This window comes from Xenopus laevis, chromosome 8L (assembly GCF_017654675.1).
Source record: "Xenopus laevis strain J_2021 chromosome 8L, Xenopus_laevis_v10.1, whole genome shotgun sequence".
In the NCBI taxonomy this organism is placed as follows: domain Eukaryota; kingdom Metazoa; phylum Chordata; class Amphibia; order Anura; family Pipidae; genus Xenopus; species Xenopus laevis.
This window is the reverse complement of record NC_054385.1, coordinates 65,109,384-65,127,841: the sequence shown is the minus strand read 5'-3', so window position 1 is coordinate 65,127,841 and position 18,458 is coordinate 65,109,384. Positions and strand designations below refer to the sequence as shown.

Sequence of the window (18,458 nt, the reverse complement as noted above, 5' to 3'; positions counted from 1 at the left end):
GTTTGACAACTATTGGAATCGTCTACAAGGAGCATAGCCAATCAGACTGCACACGTGTGATGGATAACTTAGTTATCCTATCGCATACAAGATATGGTTATTTGGTCGCCCAATAGACGCCTTAACCTTTTCCGTGACGCTCCGCTAGTTGCACAGCCGGGTTCCGGTCGAACTGTTGCCATGGCGGTGGCTGCTGGCAGCCCCGTTGCGGCATATGAATGTAATATCTGCCTGGAGACAGCGCGGGAACCTGTTGTGAGTGTGTGTGGGCATCTGTACTGGTGAGTGAAATGCGATGTGTCTGCCCTGTGGGCATGTCTGTGTTTAGCTTGTTTATTCCGCTTTGGTGTCCTTTAGTGGGTATGTATGCAGTTTGCTATAGGAATGCATTGTAGGGGAGCCCTGCAGCCAGAGAGCTGTAGGTAAAGTATAACCCCAGGATACTTAGGGAAGCGACTTCCCAAATGGAAGTGTTTCCCAGTGGGGCTCAGAGCAGTAGGTGAGGGGGGAAGACAGTGGCTCATTCAGAGTACTAGATGCAATGTGTTGAATGCTCTTGGAACTATATCATGTGACACGTAGCATGTTAAAGGGTAACTACCACGAAAACATGACATTCAACACTGAAATATACCAGCAATTCTGCACTATCCCTCTCTCCGCAATCTTTTTAAAGCAGGAGTCCGTCTGATTGTGATTGACAGGTCTAATGCATCTTTAGGTGGGGCTCCCATTGCCTTGCCTAGAAGACGTTCAAAGAGCAAGCTCCCACTCATGTACTAGGCCTATCTGTCAATCAAATCTGACTCCTGCATCAAGACAACTGAAATGTGTTTATTGAAGGAACTGTACAGAATATTTAACTGATCATATTTAGAACATTTCTTATTTTCATGAGATAAAGTTCATTTTCATATTTTTTTTTTTTTTTTTGCAACAGTTCCCCTTTATGATTCTGTAATCTTGTTATGAGCAAATTTAAACAGGTTCTCTTGCTGGTTTTCCCAGGTATTTTGCCGTAATCTTATATTTTAACTGAAAACACTTTTTTCCCATTTCAGATATATATATATATATATATATATATATATATATATATATATATATATATATATATATATATATATATATATATATATATATCATCCGTGATGTATAATAGTACAGTGATGTTACAATAAATATTTTTATGACTTTAAAGAAATTGAGTCATTATATATATATATATATATATATATATATATATATATATATATATATATATATATATAATGACTCAATTTCTTTAAAGTCATAAAAATATTTATTGTAACATCACTGTACTATTATACATATATATATATATATAGTGTGTCCTTTTTACATGTTGAGCCTGATTGATCTATGCCATGCCTTGTGCTGTCTGGTGCAGCATGGGTCAAACTGAAACCTGGGAACTGCTGAATGTATTTTGCTGGTACGGCTGTGCCCTGTAAATGCATGAAATTAAAGGTGGCAATGTGAAGAACCATTAGAGTTTGTTTTAGAAAATCACTGTCTTCATAATTTTAAAAATTAATTTTAGCTGAGCTACCTTTGCACGTACAGCCATTTTAGGTCCAAATATTCCAACCAGAAGCTGTAAGCACAGTTGGCACAAGTAGTTTTTCTGTCTTTTCTCTAAAGAAAGTGTGCATTTCACTTATTTTACATATTTTGTCATTAGGACACACTTGGTTTAAGCCACAAAGCATGTTCAAATTCATATGTTTAAAATAGAACTCTTATGATAGATCCCTGCAAGACTGAACAGATAATGTGTGTAAAGTATACACATTGTTTTGTTAGTGTAAACAGACATTGTTTATATGTATTGTATGAAAGAGAAACATGTTTCATGCCATTGCATGTATTTTCTATATGCACATTTGTTTATATAACAGCAATGACTATAAAACTGTATTGGGCTTTGAATTCTGATGTTTTGTTTATGTTTTGCAGCTGGCCTTGTCTGCATCAGGTATGTATTTGTTTATTAATAAAAAGGAAAACGACTTGAGCTTTGTAGCAATATTGGCTAGCAATTTTAACCGTTGTCTGAAATTCATTCAGATAACAAGTGTTCACTTTTACAGGGATATTGTAGTGTAATCAAAACACAACATAGATAAATGAATGCAGTATTATATTATTATTATTTTATTGAAGGAAAAGAGGTAATGTCTTGGTACACTTTGCTTAAGAATATGTACAGTGACACTGCAGTCACTAATCTCTTCTTTTATAGGTGCCCCTCTTTCTCTCTAGAAAATTGTTTACTAACCTTTATATATGTTTGACACTGCTGATTTGTGAGTGATGTTCTTGATACTTGGGCCTATAGAGGCTTTCCTAAGCCCCTAAGTTCAATACATTAGTAAATGGTGGCTGGGGGAGAAGCAGGGAAGCACCAAGGAGAGAAACCATCGGCAGTGGCATGGTTCATGTAGTCATAGTGATGCGTTCTGTTAAATTGGAAGGTGTTATTGTAAATGTAAAATGCCCAACGATTGTGGTTGAATGTATGGCGATGGAGATTATGGGGGGGGGGAAACACGCAAAGAAAGAAAATGAGGATAAAACTAAATAGAAATGGGGGTGTGCCACAAATAAATTAGTGAGAACAGAACAGCAGAGAGTAGCAGATACAGTTGTGGACAGAGCTAAAACAAAAGTGTGAGACACAAGGAGAAAAGACGGATTAGCATGCTTTCACAGCAGAGAGAAATTAGCTGGAATTTGATTTTAATCTTTCCTGTTTCTTCTGGCAAACTGGTACCTAATTCTTATTTTGGCTTTGGCACAGAGGAAATAGCGACTGAATTTTATAATTTTGGTAGTGCTCAGCGTATGCAATAAAACTTCTTACTGAAAAAGTGTTTCCGCCACCTTCAAGCATGTCTTAAAGATGTGCAATTAAAAATTGCAAAACAATAAAAGCCTAATGAAGAATATTACATTTCCCCCAAAGAGCATTTTTAAAAGCTATTTAACAAAGGTGCCTTTTATTCTAAGCAATTTACTTTACACTAAAAGATCTTTTTAATATTTCTGTTTTTATGATCAAAAATAATATTAGCTAATAAAATTAAATTAATTTGAGCTACTTCTTGCCATTATTATCCATAAGCGAACATGGCAGTTTGTCTTTGCTCATGTGTCCTTTGCTGCATTATAAATATTGCCTCAATATTGAGACTTCTTTTGTTGTTTCTAGTGGTTGGAGACCCGACCAGAGCGCCAAGAATGTCCTGTTTGTAAGGCCGGTGTAAGCAGAGAAAAGGTTATTCCTATATATGGCAGAGGAGACGGTAACCAGAAGGACCCAAGGTAACAAATAAAGCTAATCATTTATATGACTGGGGCACACAAGTGCAGGGATCAAATGCACTTTATTGGTTACCATGACTGACCACTGAAAGCACCCTCATTAACTCTTAGCTGAACATTGAAAAGTGCACTTGTGATGTTTCCTTTTTTTTTGTCAAAACCGCCATAGCAATTGTTTGTTGTATGACAATTGTATACGTTTAGTCTGTTTCAGTGCCATGTATATTTGAAATGTATACCATACATATGTATAATATATGTAAGCCAATTTTTATTCTTTCAATTTCTCACTTTTCCTTCCTGTCTTTGAAAGGTTGAAGACTCCTCCCAGACCACAGGGACAGAGGCCAGAGCCAGAGAACAGAGCAGGAGGAGTATGTTTCTAGCATGAATTGAATATTTAATTTATAAAGTGTTTACAGCATTGTGACCTTGGCCACCATTTGTGATATTACTAGTTGCTCTTACACTCTGGCTTCTCGAAGTCTGAAGTGTCAGCAGCTACAGTGAGCAATTTAAAATTAATTATGTTGCAGGCACTGGTATAATTTTAGAAAAAGCAAACGTCTGCTTTATAAAAATCCCCCCCACCAGCCCCTCTGCTACTAGGGTTGCCCCCTGGCCGTTATTTTACCGGCCTGGCGGTAAAAATTATGGTTGATCCCAATGTTATTAATAGGGAAAAAAGATAAATATATAGGAAGGTCTGTAATTTTTTTCTGGAAAAGCTGGCAACCCTGTCTGCTACCTGCAAACAAGCTACAGCGGGAAGACATGAGCGAACCTCCAGGGACCGATTGAGAGTTGTACCGGGCCACTGTGCTATGCAGTTACACCACTGTTTGCATAGAAACAAGTCATTTTACAGCCTTCACCACTTCTGTCCGGTTCTCAACATCTGAGAGTCTAGCAAGTGAGAAACCAAATGACAACCAGGAATGCAGCATGAAATTGTAGTGCCAAAGATACACATAGGGCACTTACACACAGGTCTGTTTGGCTTGTAGCAGCTATCAAAATGACCTGCTATAGGTTGACAGGCATTGAAAGTCAATCTGTATGTGGTTATCACCTTAAAATGTACAGTGTGCATTCTGTTTTGTGCTGTAGCAAGTCCAAGTGAGCCTGTCAAGCTTGTGTTATGAAGAGTTGAAGACAATTATGTCTCTAAGCTAATTCTTTATCACCCACTTTGTTCAGTACAAGTACAGCTCATTTTTAGAGTTCTTTTTAAATGCATAGGTAAACACTCATTTAGACTTGAACCATCAACTTTTCTTGTACATTTCACTTTTGTGTCATTTGCTCTTTTGTTATATAAATATCTGTATCTATTACTTTACTCCTATTCATTTTACCTAACCCCCTGTGATTTTTTTTATGTCTTAGTAGTATTTATAGTATTTCCTGTTTTCATACTTACTTTATTCATTCCCTGCCTTATCTGCACTTTTTCAGGGAGTTCCAGGGTTTACGGACACAGGATTCCACATGTCTTTTGGCATTGGAGCTTTTCCTTTTGGCTTTTTTACCACAGTCTTCAACACTAATGATCTTCACACTGCTCCGCGTGCAGGTAAAGACACATCTCTTCTTCTCATAGGCAGTCTCTACCCCTTACACATAAATCCCCTACTGTTGCTTGCTTATACAAGACAAAATAACATCTCCTATTTACAGATGCCTCAGAAAGTACAGTTTGACAGGTGTTATTTACTATATTTTCTAAAGTTACCTGGAAAGAAGAGTAGCTAATAAAAGAAATATCCTATACTACACAATCATCTCCAAGCTGCTCAGATTCTAATATTAAAGTCTTTATAGTAAAACTGATTGAAGAGCCTATATATTCCAGCAGATACACATATATTGCTAACCGCTGCAGTTACCTGACCATACCTATGAGTATTTGAAAGCCATCTCTACTATCTCAGCCGTTTCATTTGCCATCAGGGCAATGCTTCATGGAAGTAATTTCATGGCTAATTAGATGAGGTCTCTCCTGTTAACTATTGCCAACAGATGGCTTCCATTTGTCATTAATAGCAGGTGAGAGGCATTATTCTTGTATCTGTACTCCATAAAGAATAAGGAAGACTTTATTAGCGGAATTACCAGCAGCAATACATACACAACCAAACAAATATTTCTGAGAAAAAAAATATTATACATTCATATCTGAACAAGGGTATTTTTACAATATGTGGAATGTTATTTGGAACATCAGTTTACATATTTCTGATGTTGCAGGCATTCAGTTGATTTAAAGTTTACTGACATGAATACATTGAAATTCAGAACTCGGCTTTTCTTTTTCAAGGCATACCTAGACATGGAAAAGGTACCCCTGCTTAATCGCTACTCTCCATTGTTGTTCTTATCTCTGGTGCACATTTTCTGTGATCCCTTTTTAATAGAGTTGCTTAAACAAGCTGATAAAAACAGGGCAAAGGGCTCCTTGCCAAATAGTGTGCATAAAGTTCTCTCCTTAGTGCACCACCTTGCACACACATTTGTGTGGCCCAACCTTTTTTGTAAGTGCTTGTTGCCAATTACTGTGCTGATATAATCATATGATCAGTTCTGAATGTTTCCTTAGCACTTACCACACAACCCATATGACGCACAAAGTGTAAGGAAACCTTAGCATATGCCTGTGGACACATGTACACCCTGTCCCATTTCTGCAATATTTCCTCAGCCAGTCCCCAATTTCTCTTTCATTTTCTATGCCAGATCAAGGAATACTGTGATAGGAATAAAGAAAAATATTTGTCTGGGTCCAAATGCAGGAGAAGCAGAAAATAGCATTGCTGCTTTGTTTTTACATCAAGGCATTGGGATTACAGTGTCACTCCTATATGATTTGTATGCCCGTCAACAAGCTTTAATGAAGAATTCAAACCAACCACATGGAAAGTTTTATTCTGAAAGGAGCAGCTGATCCAACATTGCATTTAGTGTATTATATGAAAAAGCTTTATCCCTGGATTGGATTGTAGACTATAAGGAGAACAGCTAGACGGACTTGAATGTTTCCAGTGTCTTCTAACTTTTTACACATTTTCATACCATAAGTGCAGCTGTACTATAACAACTATATTCAATCTGGATCCAGCATTAAACATACTATAACTTGAAAACATGTGGCACTGGCATACTATTCTATTTTTCACATTTTCAATCACTTATTGTCTTCTCTTCTGGTTTTAGATACGGGGCTTCCACAGAGTCGATTTTTTGGATTACCAGACTCCCTCTTCCTCATCATTGCCGCCTTCTTTTTTCTCTGGTTGATCAGTGTGTGAGGACTGGGTGTATCGCTTCTGCTAGCTCATCCGCTGGAGGGTTCAGAGCTCTTCTCCCTGAAATGCTTTCATTCCCCCTTGCTGCATCCCCTACTTGGAAACGGTTTCACCACTAAACACTCCAGGCCATATATATGAACATATACTTCATTACAAGTATACCCAGTTAAATAACGTTCACTAGGCACTTTAAATATGGCCATTCAAGCTTATTGTTTTGTATATAAGAGGCAATTTTGTCTCAATAGTTCTCTTCTCTTTATATATCTTGAAAAGTGAATGAAAAAGATTGAATTATTGTCGACAAATCACTCCATGGTAAATGTCTAGACTTTTACTGGGCACAGTTGTAGCCAGATTCTCCAAAGTTTTTTGTTAATTTTCTTTCATATAACCTGTTAGATATAGCCCTTAACAACTTGGTGCTTTTGAGATCTGCACTAAACATTTTTCAAGATTTTTAGGAGCTAGACTTCTAAATTGCTACTAAACTAAATGTACTATGTTGTCTCTGAAAATGACTTAATTCAGATTTAGAATTGATGAAATGAGCATATAGTTGTGCAGGATTACCCTATAGAAAACATTTTTGGATTCAGAGAATGCAGAAAATTCCAGTGGTGCTTACTCCTATGTCAGATGCACATGTGAACCATTGCCAGGTGCACTACTGCTGGTCTGGAATACTGAATTTTTTTGGAAGGCTGGGTGGGGCTTGAGGTCACATGACTCTGGCCTATGCAAAGGCTACAACGCTTATCTCTGTACTTAAATATGTTTTATCAGTAAAAGAATGAATCTTCACATAAAAGGTGTTCTTGCTTTTAATGGAAAAGAGAGGTTTGCATTGAATTGTACATTATTGGTCAAAATGTTTTGGATGGCCAAAATCATTCTGAAACGGAGAGCATTAATATGAAGGTGGTCCTATACTGCTATCACAACCACAGAGAAATGATGGCAAATCAGGTCTGTCAGCATGCCACTTTATTCTATGGGTGTGAGGCTGTGACCCCTGATTAAGATTGTATCTTTAAAGGGTTGCTCCTCTAAGTTAGTTTTACATGTGAGGCCCCTGAAATGGTAAAGAGACTTTATCCTTGAGCCTACCAACAAATATCCATATGCCTTGTCTTTACGGTTGCCACCTGGCCGGTATTTTACCGGCCTGGCCGGTAAAAATGATGCTTGATGCCAATGTTATTAATAGGAAAATAACAGCAAGAATATAGGAAGCTGTTTTTTTTTTTCCATAAAAGGTGGCAACCCTTCTTGTCTTCCAAGTGCCTAACCTCTACCATAAATGTTCATACTGTTTATGAATGAATGAATACATACTACATAGGATATTTTACTTGAAGCCAAGTTTTTTTTGTATGAGGCTACGGGAGTTTTTTTCAGGATTGTATCAGAAACCATTTATGTGCAGGCCAGATCCAAAACCCGTGGGTTTGGCCCATAGAATATTGCCAGGTCGCAGGTGGGCTCTGGTTGAGCTCTTCCTTCTGCTCTCCCCACCCCCAGGTTCCGGTTGTGAGGGATCGGGTTAGGTTAGGGAGCAACCAAGATTTAAACTACCAGTATGAAATACCAAGGTGTCTGTTGCATGTTGTTGTTCATTGTTTCAAAGCAAGGTGACTTTTTTTTTTCTTCCTCTCTTGCGCTGCAGGGGTCTGAAAGCATGTCCTCCAACGTGGCCCTGGTGGGGTGAACAATATTTTGATCATACATGCACTTTAATCCTAAAAAAAAAAAGATTGAACCGTCACTTCAGGAAAGACTCTCACTCCTTCTCTTACTGCAGCCTATACATAAGTGTTGTTGTGCATGTATAATTTTAAAGATCTGAGTTTTGGTATGTGAGCCTCCATTGGGAATAGTGGTTCTGATGAGTCAGTAAATGCAGCATGTGTACACTCACAAACAAATGCAGTTTGCAAAATCCATTTTTGAATGCACTGTTTTTGTTATAGTTCCAGTATAATTTTGGCCTTGAGGTATCAATGTACCTGGTGTGATTGCAGCTGATGCATTAGAATCTGCGCACTTCCTAATGTGCTTTGAACAGAATGCAATTGCACAGAAATGTTGTAAGGATGTTGTCACTTCTGTCACTTGCCATCAAAATGATACATGCACTCAATTCTTTCGACACACGTACGTGCACCTATGACTCCGCTTGAAACAGGAAATAGGACAGAAGCAGTGGAGCCAAGTGCAACTATACATGTGTACAAGGAGCAGCTTTGGATGCATGTACCGTTAACGAATGGCACAGATTTGCACAATGAATGTGGCACAAGGTGTGTGACTCCAGTTGCGTTAGTAAAAAATCCCAAACAGGGCTATTCAATCTAACAGATTGAGCAGTTATATATTTGCTGGGTGACGGTGGCAGCGTAGCTGCTTTTTCACTGGAGTTCCTCTGCTATGTATAATATCCTTATATTTTACAATAGGGAGTACATTATTCAATATATATACTGTACTATTTGGACATTCTCCTATTGCCAAAACTTTAAATTATAGTGAATAAAGTTCCCCCCCTTGTAAAATATATGGATATTATTAGTTACTAAGGAGTTCCATGACCATATATAAACACGAGCCTGAAGGCCTTTTTGTACAGGCCATGGAACGCCAAAGTGACTTCTAATATCCTCATGTTTTGCCTTTATAAGGCAAAACAATGAAGCACTTGGTCTTTTGATTGTGTTTTTACACTACAATTATTAGTGGGAGCATTATTTTTTTATGAGCAAGAAGACACACACAAGCTGATCACCATTCATAATGTCATCATTGGACTCTAGAGCATGGAAATACATGGGGCTAGTAAGCTAGATGAGATATTATTTTACCATAATAAATCATATGGAGACCAGAGCTAGGTGGATAACTATGGGCGCAGTTTATCGCTATCCAATAACTGAAGCTAGCCAGCCAGAATAGCAAATCCTCCAGACACCTTACATTTTAACTCTCTTGGCTCCACCATATTGACAGGCTAATCTCACCTTCGATTAAACATACAAAAACCTCCAAGCTGCGATAATACCACTTTGTTTTTAAATATTTTAATTTACATAATACCGAGTGGGTGAGTTGGGTTACGGGCCCCAGGTGAACCACTAGCTCTGTTAGCTCTCAAATTATACCCAAACCACAGCCTACATGTGACATGTATTAACCAATCTTATCTCACTATTAATACTTACCATATCTCTGTTCAGTTGCTTCATAATTTACCAGACACCACTCATACCCAATAACCACTGCTCCTCAGCTGCAGTCCCATGTTACCCTAAAATAGGCCCTCTATTTGCAATCTCTGGAGCGAGGAATAATCCAGCTCATGTAGTAATACAACTCTTGGTTTCAATATAAATAAACTATATAACCAATTGTATAGAGCCATGACAAAACTACATGCCCACAGCTCTCTCTGGAAGCAGCATTTATGCAAACTCTTTTAGCTAAGAGCATGAAAACACAAAAAGCCCAAATACCAATATTCATAATGCCACTCATTTGAAAGGCTGCAATCATTGGACTCTGATGCAGTGGAAATGTATCATGTGAAATAATGAATGTATTTTAGTCTGATGGATTTGTCTGGGTTTTAATGTGTAATGTAAGGTTGTGAGGAAAATGAATAATTGGCTGGTACTGTTTATCTATGGTTTCAATGAAGTAAAACTTTACACTGCATTGTACAATATCGTTCTTGACAATTCCGGCCAAGCTTAGAGAACCTTATTTTCAGTCTCAGTACAATAATGACCCTATGTACAATGTAGGATCCATACATTATTGGTTTGCTGGTGTAGGAAAACTTGACTGGCCTGCAGAGAGGCCTAGTCTCGACCCAATGGAGTACCTGCAGGGTAACTTGAATTGTAGATTAGAAATATTTCTCAGTCACCCAACATCGATGCCAAACCTCACTAATGTGCTTGTGGCTGAATGGAAGCATATCCCACCCAAAATGTTCTAGCTGAAAGTCTTACCAGAGGAGTAAGAACAAAGGGGCAGATTCCCTAAACGCTAGTGAAAATTCACCAATTCCCTAATGGGCGCAGGCGTAACGTCGCTAGTGAAAGAGACACACGCTAGAAATTATACACACTCTATTGCCAGGCGAATTTTCGCTCTGGCGAATGGACATAACGCCGCAAATTCACCAAGATGCAGATTTTACTGAACGTTTCCTTTTACGTCAGACTTGCCTTCACCACCTCAGACCAGGTGAAGTGCAATGGAGTGTATAGGAATTCCTCAATTTTTGGTGGGAAAAATTCTTTAAGCCCCAAAAAACGCTGGCGTCTTTTCCTTTTTTCTAAGTGATAGCCTGCAAAAGAGAGTCAGTTTTTTTGGGGTTTTTTTTTTGGGTAAACCGGGTTCCCCCTACATTTTCTAACATATGGCACATAAACTATACACTGGGCTCATGTGTAGGGCATTATAACAACTCTATTTTATTTATTAAGGTTCCCTGGACTTGTGTAGTGTAATGTATTTGCTGCAACATATACGTCCATTCAACTTTCACTTCCCACTGTATGCAAATTAGCCAATGATTGCGCAACTTCGCTTTGCTTGGCAAAGTAACGCTAGTGCAACTTCTCCAGCGTTCGGTGCCCTGGACACAACTTCGCATTTTAGGAATTAGTGTTGTACTGGCAAATTTACGCCTGGCGAAGTGTTTTGATGGCTGTAAAGCCATGGCAGGTCGAATTTTCACGCTTAGGGAATTTGCCCCAAAGTGAGGACCTATTTTTTTTTTATAACTTTATTTATAGTTATTTGTTTTTATAACTTTATTTATAGTTATTTGTTTTTAACAAAAGGAAAAAACAAACAAAAAAGAAAAAGCAGTCAAAGCATAATTCAATTACACATTCACAATCAACATCACTATAGTGTGTCAGCAAGAAATTTGTCCCAAGGACCTATTTTTAATCATATTCATAACCTTGATTTTATGAGCTGTCATTTTTACTTTGGGTTTTTGTCCAATTTACAATTGGATAACAATGTCAGACAATGAATAGTGTGCATATAGAACTGGAAGCAATTTGAGCATGATTTACGAAGGGGTGAAAAATGAAGCCAATTAAATCTTCAGGGTCATCGATTGCCACAAGGAGCTTTGTGCTAATTTTCTAATGAATCAGTATGTTCCTATGCATGTATTCATTCATGATTAGTCTGAAAATTCTCTAGTCCTCTGCTCCTCATTTTAAAACAAACCTACTTTAATACTAATTGTGTACATTTTAGCAGCTGTTTAAACCTCATGTGTTATATACTATGTAGCATAAAAGAAAACTAAATGCATTGAATTTAAAAGTAAATGGGATTATAATAATAGAAACTTTGTGATGTCTGTCATTTGCACTTTAAATTTTTGAGAACCTTCTACATTGTAACGGACTCATTTATGTTCACTGACCACCAGATGTCAGCCATAAGCTTATCTGCGCTGTAGTGGTTTCATACGTATTAATGGAGGAGGGGTGTGAGTGCATCTGACGTGGGATAGTGTGAATGTGCACACTTCCTGTGTGTGTATGTGTATGTGTATATATGAGTGTGTATATGGGTGCCTACCTACAGATATAAGCTTCCAAGTACATAAAGCAATTTGCATACATACTGTTTAATGAATATCAATGTACATACAACAAACCACTGAACTGTGCATTATTTCTTTACTTACTTTATTCAAATAGTATCAATTATTTTATCTAATATTTTACAAAGATTGTTTATCATTCACATCAGTCCCAGCCCCAGTGAAGCTTACAATGTAAGATCCATATACTAATCACACAACACACATGCTCAAGGGTAATTTTCATCTGCAGCCAATTAATGGTTCTGGAGTGTGCCTGAAAGGTTTCCGTTGTAGGACCTGTGCCCAACTCGTACCCATGTCTTTTCACTCTGTACACTACTTCAGTGCACAACTCGGATTAAAAAGCAGGAAATGTTTGGGAGCAGAGGAATGTGCTTCCCCCTGTCTGACCTGCATGTAAAGGTGGCCATACACGGGCAGATAAAGCTGCCGATATCGGTCGTTTGGACCGATTTGACAGCTTATCTGCCCGTGTATGGGGGCTTCCGACGGGTCTTCCCGATCGATATCTGGCCATGATATCGATCGGGAAGGTTGGATTTTTACCCAACCGACCCGTCGGAGCCGCTTGGCGCATCGTAATTCGATCGTTCGGCCATACGGCCGAACGTTCGAATTACCCCGATATAGCCACGCAGTTTAGTGGCATATCGGGGAAAGATCCGCTCGTTTGGCGATGTCGCCAAACGAGCGGATCTTGGAGTCTATGGCCACCTTAACTCTAACCTGCAATGGTTGGCCAAATTTCAACCCATAACAGCCCAGTAGGTCACCGCAGGTTTGAGGTCAACCTGTACATCACTCGTTTGTGCATTATTGAGCAACCTAAATAGATGATTTTAATATAAAAATGAAAGAAAATACCCTACATCCTTAAGATGGATTTCCTAATTGTATTCCTAATTTTATTCTCAGAATGCCATGATGTTTTGGAAGTCACCAATTGGTTTAACATTTGCATTGTTAGTAAAGAAAGGTAATATCAAGGGGGTACCACACTGATGGGCACCCAGGGGCTGCTTATCTCATACCGACACTCCACTTCCTTACTAATCACACCAGCCTGGTGTAGCTTATGGTGTAGAGGGTGGCCAACGTTTTTTCAGGAATCCTCTGCACCTGGTGATTATGGAGAAAGACCGCACGTTAAAATGGCGACCTGTATTCAGTTTTGTGCAGTTAGTGATGGTGGCAGAATGATTAACCATGTTTCCTAACAGAGCTGGGGTCTTGGGTTTGATTCTTACTGACCAGGGCACTGGTCCTGTCAGGTTAATTAGTGTCTAATGAAACTGACCTTAGTGGGTGTGTCTGGGTGCCTGGGGAAGGACAATTAGATTGTATGCTCCACTGGGAAATCGACTAAAGAGAATGAGTAACCCGCTGAGTGCCAGCCAAGTGGAATCACAATTTGCCTGGCAACTTACAATCCACATTTCTTCAACAGGAATGTATAATCTATGGTGCTGTAACCTTTTTTTTCTGAAAATGAATTATAATCATGTCCCTAATTTTCAGGGCACCAGTTATGATTACAAGGGAATTTTTGTTCCTGAAATTGCCACCATTTTTTATATTGACCATAAATCATTTGCCCAGTTCTGCTCACATTGCCACATAGTATTTGATTCATACAGTAATAAGACCTGTTATCCAGAATGCTCTTATTTCCGAATAAGGGATCTTTCCATAATTTGGATCTTCATACGTTGTCTACTAGAAAATCATGTAAACATTAAACAAACTCAATAGACTGGGTTTGCCTCCAATTAGGATTAATTATATCTTAGTTGGGATCAAGTACATGGCACTATTTTATTATTACAGAGAAAAGGGAAAGAAATCGTTTTTAAAAATTTGGATTTTTTTGGTTAAAACTGAGTCTATGGGAGACGGCCTTTCCTAATTCAGAGCTTTATGGATAATGAGTTTCCAGATAATGGATTCCATACCTGTGTTGCACAGTATGTCCATTTTAAAGCTATTCCTGTATGCAACAAAGCAGCTCAGCATCAAGTTATGCGTGGAATTTACTTTAAACGCAGGCAACTATACAATTGTGGATAGTGTACTGGCCTGCTGCATGGATCAACAGACATATTGTGTATGGCAGCATTCAAGACATAACAAAAGACAGGCTGGACGGGGGTCTGTGTGCACAGAGAACTGAGCAGCAGTCCTAACTAATGAACTGTTAAAAAAGGGGGGGGGAATCATGTTTCCAAAAGATTGAAGGTGGGGGGACCAAGTGATTTCTAATTACGCCACTGGCAACGTGGCAAGGACAGGCTCCAAATGAATACTAATGGGGTAATGTGAAAAATCATTTGCTACTTGTCTAGTAACCCCTTGCAACCAGCAGGTCGTATTTTACTGGTACATCATTTTTTTACATTACCCCATAATGTCCCAATCTATATTTTAACTATAGTACAAATGCTGCATATAGCTGTGCTCTGTTCACTTATGAACCATAACTAGGCTTACTTTGCCAACATAGGAGCATAAGTGTCTGTAGCTAAATTTCCAGGGGTGCAAGTAAGCAAATATCACCTAGGGTAGCATCTCACTGAAGATGAACCAATTCATGACAATGTATAAGATTAAGGCTTGCCTTGGGGTAGGAAGTATAAAAAACATTTGTGTTGTGGGGTCCAGGCCTGGACTGGCAATCTGTGGGTTCTGCTATAAGGTGCCATAGAAAGTCAGTATTTAGTGGGCTGGTGGGGGCTGTTTGGGCCTCTCTGTGGACTGATTGGGCCTCTGTGTACCTGAAATGCAAGGGCCTATTTTAATTCTCAGTCCGGACTTGTGCGGGGAATTAAATTTACAAACAATTTCTTGGAAACAGCTGGAGAAGTCAGGATGGGGCCCCCACTTGCCCCCTTCTGTGGACACCCATACATACGTAGGAGGTACAGAAATGGTTAATTATGGTAAAGAAGTGTATAGAATTTTCATTCTAATGTGCAGTGGCATGCAAAGTACTAATGCTGTGATTAAAGTAAGTAGGATTAAGATAGATACAGTAATATGATTCCAGGCATCGTTGTTTGCAAAGCTAGAGACAGCCTTTAAAGGAATTGTTCAGTATAAAAATAAAAACTGGGTAAATAGATAGGCTGTGCAAATTAAAAGATGTTTCTAATATAGTTAGTTAGGCAAACATGTAATGTATAAAGGCTGGAGTGACTGGATGTCTAACATAATAGCCAGGATACTACTTCCTGCTTTTCAGCTCTCTTGGTTTACACTGACTGGTTACCCTGGTTACCAGGCAGTAACCAATCAGAGACTTGAGGGGGCCACATGGGTCATATCTGTTGCTTTTGAATCTGAGCTGAATGCTGAGGATCAATTACAAACTCACTGAACAGAAATATACCATGTGGCCCCCCTTCAAGTTGCTGACTAACTCAGAGTTATAGAACTGAAAAGCAGGAAGTAGCGTTCAGGCTATTATGTTAGACATCCAGTCACTCCAGCCTTTATACATTATATTTTTGGCTAACTAACTATATTAGGAACATTTTTTATTTTACAGAGCCTATTTACCCAGTTTTTATTTTCACACTGAACTGTTCCTTTAAGCCTTGGTGACATTCTGATTCCTCTCTGTTCTGGAACTTCAGGTTTCTCAAAAGTAGGACAGAGGTGACAAAGAATAGTCAATTCTCAGCCACTAGACCTGCTCTAAGTGAAATAAATTGGTTTCATTCAGGGATAGCACTGTATACAGTGACTATACTCTCCAATAGCACAAAAGCAAATGCTGCCACAAACAGACAAAGTATCCTGGGCTTTTATCAGTACACTTGTACTATGCATTAGGCAAACATTACACTGTATATCATCATGTACAGTAGAAGGGTGTGTACATCAAACTTACATACAAATAATGACAGATAAAGATTTCCCTGTCCAAAACTGGTCTATTTCTTCTATATGATGTACTTTTAGCTATACAGCTCTGTGTAATGTGTTTGTGCTTTGTAAACATTTAACAAGTGTATTCTTAAAACAGACAGAGCCACTGTAATATAAATGTTTAATTCCTCTTGGCTCTGTAATAACCACCTATTGTTATCCTCTGATGCTAATGCCTTTGAATAACCACCCCCAGGAATATGTGCCGGTATAAGTGCATTATGCATCTTTAATTATGCAGACTGTTAATGTGAGCACATTGATGTGCAGTGAGTAATAAGGGATATGTTGAATGTAATGTGTGCACACGTATGCTTCATCTTCAACTGGTTATTAACATTAAATCATCTTGTTAGACCTGAAAAATGGAGCAAGAATTTCTTGAGGAAAACTCAATGCAAAAAGTCTGAAACTGACCAAAACAAATGATGTTTAAATGAGACATCTAGCATAACTAATAAAACCCTGCTATCTTGTAGGCAATAATAAAGAATATATAGTGCTGATTCTACTTTGGGCTAAAAATGATCATTACCTTTAAAAATTGCCCCAATATGGGAGCTCCCTATAGATCCTCTCTGGTCACTGCTGGTGTTTTAAATGAGGGCTGGGCGTGTCCTAATGGTCCCTGCCAGAAGCACAATAGGAGGGGCATAGCCAATTACAGCTCTGAAGTCACATAAGCAAAGACAGGCTTCAGTTCCCTATCAGGTCAGCCTAGCTGCTGATTGGTGTTTATCCACTGTACAGCCTGGAAAAGGAGGCCGCAACAAATGGAGTGGGTATAGCAGGGCTTTTACTGAATTTTTCAGTAAATCAACCCCAGAACAGCTGCGGAAATTACGTCCATAGACTTGAATGGCGGTGCACGTGAAAAAAAAAAAAAAAAGACATGCGTAAAAATATTTTTGACGCCCATAGACTCTAAAGGGCTTCGGCGACATTTGCCTGTAACAAATTTTTGGCGAAAATAAACGGGTCAAATTCACCCAATCCTACCCTGGAACACTATTTTCACACACTCTCTATACTTATATTTAAAAGAGTATAATGCACATATTTTTGTTTTTCACACAATATGTCTCCTTTAAGCACTACAAGGTCCAGACTGACATTCAAAATAGGCCCTGTCATTTCAAGTATACAAAGACTCAAATGTTTCCCCATAGATCCAATAGATAGTAATTGTCTACTCTATGGCATCTTACAGCAGCCTCTCTGGCATTTGCCAGTATCCACAGACAGGTTAACATGTAAATCGGAGCTCCGTCACATTCTAGCCTATATCAAGTCTATACTAAAGCTCAAAGGGAATGGAAGAGTTCATAGAATTTTTCCAAGGAAACAGTCAAATACTGACAAATATAAATAGAATGGACAGTATTTAAAAGAGAAGTAAACCCTAAAAATGAATATGGCTAAAAATGCCATATTTTATATAGTGAACTTATTGAACCAGCCTAAAGTTTCAGCTTGTCAATAGCAGCAATGATCCAGGACTTCAAACTTGTCACAGTGAGCCACCATCTTGGAAAGTGTCTGGGACACTCTCATGCTCAGTGGGTTCTGAGCAGAAATTGAGAAGCTAAGCTTATCAAGCAGAAGCAGATAATGAGGTTGACCTGTAATATAAGCAGATGCTACAGGGCTGATTATTACATTCTGATGCTAATTGCACTGGTTTCTGTGCTGCCATGTAGTAATTATTAATCAGCCTTATACTGTATTGTGACATTTATACTCCTTGCGTATTGTCTATTTTGCGTTTATCCCTCAGTTCAATAACTAACATCAGCACAGAGCATGTGCAGTGAAAAAGAATCGGCAGAAAAGAAGATGGGGAGCTACTGGGGCATCTTTGGGGACACAGATCTTCCCTGCTAAAAGGCTGTGGTTTCCTTGAGTTGGTACAGAAGCCCAAAGCATAATGTACAACATTTCTACCCTACTTCTTTTATAAAGCTTTAGTTCTCATTTAATGGAACATTTTAATGGATGTCTACATCATAAACAAATAAAACTTTCTCAGGGCGTCATTTTTTTTCATCACAGAATCCTGAATGTATGGTATATATATATGCATGCAGTGTGTATATCCCTTCCTGCTCCCAATTGGCAGTGTCAGTGTCAATGCTATTTGCCGCTAATTAGTCTAATTAACATGCCTAATTAAAATGCAATCAGAGGACCAGTGATGACGAGCTTGCAGAATAATTAGTATTCATTAGAGAGCC

At 38.5% G+C, this 18,458-nt stretch overlaps 1 protein-coding gene across 1 annotated transcript; it reads left to right on the top strand.

The window, feature by feature from the left end:
• Window positions 1–141: 141 nt before the first annotated feature.
• On the top strand, window positions 142–7,467 carry rnf5.L (ring finger protein 5 L homeolog). The gene is given in 6 exon segments (NM_001098683.1): window positions 142–281; window positions 1,981–1,999; window positions 3,236–3,348; window positions 3,662–3,722; window positions 4,807–4,924; window positions 6,562–7,467. Coding segments are annotated over 6 exon segments (507 nt in total). The 5' UTR covers window positions 142–180; the 3' UTR covers window positions 6,657–7,467.
• The last annotated feature ends 10,991 nt before the right edge of the window (window positions 7,468–18,458 follow it).